Source organism: Aptenodytes forsteri, unplaced genomic scaffold (genome assembly GCF_000699145.1).
Source record: "Aptenodytes forsteri isolate BGI_AS27 unplaced genomic scaffold, ASM69914v1 Scaffold550, whole genome shotgun sequence".
NCBI lineage: Eukaryota > Metazoa > Chordata > Aves > Sphenisciformes > Spheniscidae > Aptenodytes > Aptenodytes forsteri.
In genome coordinates this window covers 1,012,989-1,017,935 of record NW_008795689.1, presented here as the reverse complement: position 1 = coordinate 1,017,935, position 4,947 = coordinate 1,012,989, and the positions used below count along the sequence as shown (strand labels likewise).

The 4,947-nt window shown below is 62.2% G+C and overlaps 1 protein-coding gene across 1 annotated transcript; it reads right to left on the bottom strand.

Moving 5' to 3' along the window:
- Window positions 1–426: 426 nt before the first annotated feature.
- CRYBB1 (crystallin beta B1) lies at window positions 427–4,280 on the bottom strand. The gene is made up of 5 exons (XM_009282809.1): window positions 4,140–4,280; window positions 3,105–3,223; window positions 1,164–1,296; window positions 888–1,030; window positions 427–607 (listed from the first exon to the last, which is right to left on the bottom strand). The coding sequence occupies exons 1-5, from the start codon at window positions 4,278–4,280 to the stop codon at window positions 427–429; spliced, it is 717 nt and encodes a 238-aa protein (XP_009281084.1).
- Window positions 4,281–4,947: the final 667 nt, after the last annotated feature.

The following is a 4,947-nucleotide window of genomic DNA, read 5'->3' as shown; positions in this document are numbered from 1 at the left end:
CGGCGAGAGGCCCCGCAGGGGCTGGCGAGGCCAGGCTGGAGGAGCCTCCTGCCACCCCCTTTCCCATGCATGCTCCTGCTTTTACTGGGGTCTCCCCTGTCCCCGCTGCAGCCCCAGGGTGGCAGGGCTGTCCTGCCTGAGAGCGATTCCCCTGGGAAAATCACCCTCCACCACGTCCCACCCAGCTTCCAGCACCTTGAGCAGGGCAGGACGGAAAAGCTGAGCGGAAGCAGAGCGTCCCACAGCCACGCTCACGCACCACCGACTCCCAAGCAGCTCTAGTCTTCTGTTTTTTTTAATTTGCCTCACAAGGTAGAGTACATCCAGGGAATGTGCAATGTACAAGGAAAGTGCTGAGCAGGCGAGCGTGAAGGGAGGTGGGGGTGCCCCACGGGGCCCGGGACTCGTAGCTAGCAGGCGGCACGCTCAGTTGGAGGGTGCATCAGGGATGACGAAGGTGCCCTTCTGGTCCCACTGCATGTCCCGGATGCGGCGTATGGACTGGATCTGGGGCTGGAAGGCAGACCACTCGTTCCAGTGTCGGAAGTCTCCGGTCTCAAAGAGGTACTGGTAGCCTCTGTAGCCAGGGTACTGGTACCCGACCCAGCTGCAGGGAAAGCAAACAGAGGGCACCTGAGCGGGGTCGGTCGCTACAGGCAGCAGTGACATGGCCGGCACGCTCTTAGGAAGCCGGCAGAGCCCCCTGCCTCCCGTGCGCTGGGTGCAACCCTCTGGGTGATAGGCTACACCACTGAAAACAGCCGTGCGGTGCTTTCTGGCTGCCCAAGAGCCCCATGCGGGTGCTCAGGATCAGCTGGCAGCGAGCCAGGGCACGGGGGAGGACGGGGAGCCTGGCAGGAGGCAGCCGCCGCCACGGCCCGGCTTACGTTCCACTGGGCACCCGCACACTGCCCACACGGTCGCAGAAGCCGTAAGCCCAGAGGCTGGGCACGTCGTCCTCCTGGATTTCCATCTTGTTGCCCTTGAAGTCAGCAGACTCGTACAGGGAGATTTTGTGGTCCTCAGCCTCCTGGGGAAGACAGAGGGAAGGCACTGGGTCGTGCAGCCGTAAGCCCTGGAGCTTGCTGCAGTGAGGCATCGAGCAGCACAGATCCGGCCCTGACCAGACCCCGCTGGGTGCTTTCTACTCCTGGACCACTCACCATTTTGATGGGACGCATGGACATGAAGCAGTCGCTCCGGTAGCTGCTAGACCAGGTGTCCCAGCGAGGGTACTCGCCCTTCTCCAGGATGAACATCTCCCCGCGCATGTTGGCCTGCTCATAGGCCACCCAGCTGGGGAGAGGGGTAGGACAAGACAGCGGGTCAGATGCCACCCAGCAGCTCCTCTCCTGCTCTGCCAGCCTGCGGGGTGCCGGAACCAGGCTCCCAGCACCCAAAAAGGCTGTGAGTGTCAGGACTGGCCCCACCATCCTGCTCCCACCTTTCCCAGAGCACAGGCACTACAGCATGCACAGAGCTGGCAGCTGCCATGAAGCAGTGAGCCCGCAGGCTCCCAGCTGAGTGCTCACTGGTGCACGCATCCAAGGCTGGCAGCAGACACCAGCGTGCTCGCAGTGCTCCCCTTCCTCAGCCTGGGGAGTGGTGGGACCCCGAGGCAGCTGGCGAGCCCTGCACGCTGTGCACCAGAGACTCGTCCTCGCGTTATCTCAGGATTTTGTTTTCCCTCTTGCACCACCGAGCCCGGGCCAGGGCTGCCCAGGCTGTCTAATCCCGGCACGCTTGCATGCTTCACTGCACCAGCTTCAGCCAGCTCTGGTATTCATCCCATTACCAGGGTACGGTTGCTCAGGGCTTATTCAGCTGTAATGTCACGTCTTTAGCAATGCCACAAGGTGCTGCTGTGCTGTGAATGTCACAGGCTCAGGGATCCAAAAGCCCTCAACGTCAGAACAGCCCTGCATTTGCTGCTTCCCATTTCCCTGCAAAACGGGGCTATTTTGCAGGTGCCAACAGGTATTTTTCTAATGGCAGGAGACATGTTTGAGTACCACAGGCAGTGTGACCTTACACTGACTTCTAAGGCTGAGCTTGGTTGATTTTGCTTTTGTCTTTCCCGAAGTAAATTTTTGGGCACAGAGTCTCACCAGTGACTCTCAAGAAGACTCTGAGGATTTAGGACGCCAATGACACTTAAATACTCTGTTCTCCAAGTTCCATCCTTTCTATATCTGGTGCAGCTTCCCATGTGTCACACCCGGGCTCTTTGGGGGCTGCTCCATCCCCCTTTCGTTTCAAGAAGAGTTGGTTATTCTGGGTTCCTAATAAAAAAATTGTCATCGGTGCTACATGGTGTCATTCAAGGTGACCACAGGTCACCTTGCCCAGTCCCTCAAGGCTGCCATCAAGGCAAGCCGTGTCCCGTGCATCCTCCCCGCAGCACTGCCAGCCCCCCCTGGGTTGTCCCGCTGCCGCCAGGCTGCCTTCCCGGGCATGGCATTTCCAGCCAGGCACGGCCGCAGTGAGATGCTCTTTCAACACGACCGGGCATGGCATTTCCAGCCAGGCACGGCTGCAGTGAGACGCTCTTTCAACACGGAGATCATCTGTCTGTGCAGTTATCATCTAGTTTGGCGATCATTTTTGTCCCTGCCTGCATCAACTGTTCCCATGGCTTTCGGACGTTCCCAGCCCCTTTATCACTGCTCGGCTGCCTGCCTGCCCTCCCCTGCCCGCTCCAGCCTTGTCTCTGCGGTGGCCCTGGCCGCCAACCCAGTACAACGCACCCGCCTCATTTCACCTTGGCTTCTCCAAAATCTACAGCTCTCTTGCATTTCATGGACGGCTTCGGGTAGCAGATCTGATGGACACCTTTCCTCAGCCTTCGGCTTTGCCTCTAGTGCCCTTTGCTTTACAAATGGCCCTGGCATCCTTCCCACCTGCCCAGGCTGTCCTGCCCTCCTCGAAGGAGACCTGGGGTCCCCAGCTCTGCTCCTGCGCTGGCCCTGCTCCGCTCTCTGCCTGCGCTGCGGAGAAATGCCCTGCACGTCATGCTGCGCCCGGGGCTGCTCCCCAGGACCGTGGCCCCAACTCCCTGGGGCATCCCCAGGGACACGGTCCCCTCCGTGGCTGGGGTCACTTACGGTCCAGAGGTGACGATGACGCTGCGCACCCGGTCGAAGCCGCGGTCCCCCAGGTTCAGGCACTCAGTGGTGAATTCCATCCGCCTGCCCTGGAAGTTCTCCTGCTCAAAGACGACGATCTGGGGGCAGAGGGAAAGGGTCGGACGGGGACAGGCATGCTCGAGGAGGGCAGGGTGGTGCTGCTTGTCCCTGCATGGACCCTGCGTGCACAAGCCCACCACCCCATGTGTCCCTCTCAGCTCTCCAAGGCTTCCTGCAGCTTTTCAGGTCTGGTGCCCAGGCAGGTTGAACTGGGCTCTGTGCGTGAGCAGTCCCCATCCCAACACGGGCTGAGCACAGGAAGATCCCCTCCTGACAGCCATCCCTGCTCTGAGACAGCCTCCTCCTGCCCCCAGTTTTGCTGCTGCAAAGCCATGTCTCCCTTTGCCGGCGCCCACACTGGGCCCCAGCCGGGCTGGGAAGGAGCTGTTTTTCCAGGAGCTGCATCCACGCCGTGGCCCTCACTGCCTGGCATGTGCAGAATTGTCACCGGAGCCCTCACATCGCTTGCCCCTTGTTCCCAGCCCCACTGCAGCACCTCGGTGGCACGCTGCCCTAGCGTCACTGCGGTGTTTTGGTGCTGGCCCTGTCACCTGCAGCCTCCTCCTCCACCCCCCCACGGCACCACAGGACCCCCACACGCAGAGGGGGACTAGAGGCATCAGTTGGCAGCACCCAGCCCTGATGCCATGACCCGGGGGAGAGCATTTCGAAAGCCTGTGGTCCCCAACGAGCTGTCCCAGCCAAGGGGCACCTGGAGCATCCCTCCTGCAGCAGCCCCGCAAGCGGCTGCCTGAATCCTGCACCTAGAGAGCTGCTGCCCAGGAGAGACACAGCAGGGAGGGACGGCATTGTCTGCGCTCTCCTCCTGCTCTTGGAGGAGGGTCCTTCCCCCTGGGCCGCCTGCGCTCTCCTCCTGCTGACTGCCCCAGAGATGCTGCCACTGTCCCTCACCCCTGGACCGTGTCCCTGTGTGTGGGGAGCAGCAGGGCTTACCCTGAAGGCTTCTGTGGAGGGCTCCTCGCCCTTGCTGTTTGCAACGGGAGCAGGGTCAAGGGATGGAGTTGGTGCTGTGGCTGCCTTCTCCTTCTCCTCCGCAGCCTGGCCAGGAGCAGCGAGTTTTGTGGTCTCAGACATTGCGGTGTTGGGCTCACGTCTGGGACAGGGCACCAGGCAGAGATGCCAGCAGCAGGTTAGAGGGGATGCATGGCTGTGGGCACCCACCACCCGTCCCAGCCCTTGCCCTGCCCTGGGGACGGTTGCATTGGGATGGGGGGCTCAGCAATGGGGTGGGCGGCTGGGGCCAGGAGAGGAGCTGCCAGGAGGTTCTCCAGGCAGGCATAGGCAGCAGGGTCCTGCCTTCACCCGGAGGACCGTGGGAGGTCCTGGGTGCCCACACTCCCCTTTTGTGGTCAGGAGAGCCCTGAGCGTGGTCCCACCACTGCAGGGGTGCCCAGGACAGCCCCAAACACTGATGCCCAGCCACTCCCTGCTCTCCCCAGCCGGGCTGGGGCCTGACGCTGCACCAGGTGCTGGGGCCATCCCGCACAGGGTGCACCTCGGACCCCAGCTGGGCACCGGGGCAGCGCGTGAGGGGATGGAAGGGGGACAGCCCAGTTTGCATGAAGCCCTCCAGTGGGCATCCTGCCAGCGGCCCCACAGGTGAGTGTCACCAGCAGCTGCGGGGGGGGCAGAGGGCAGCGGGATACTGAGCACCAGGGCGCTCCCAGATGTGATGGCCACAGCGGTGGTCACAGCTGAGACCCTGCGTTTCCCTCTCCCCACCTCGGGTCCGGCTGCAGCC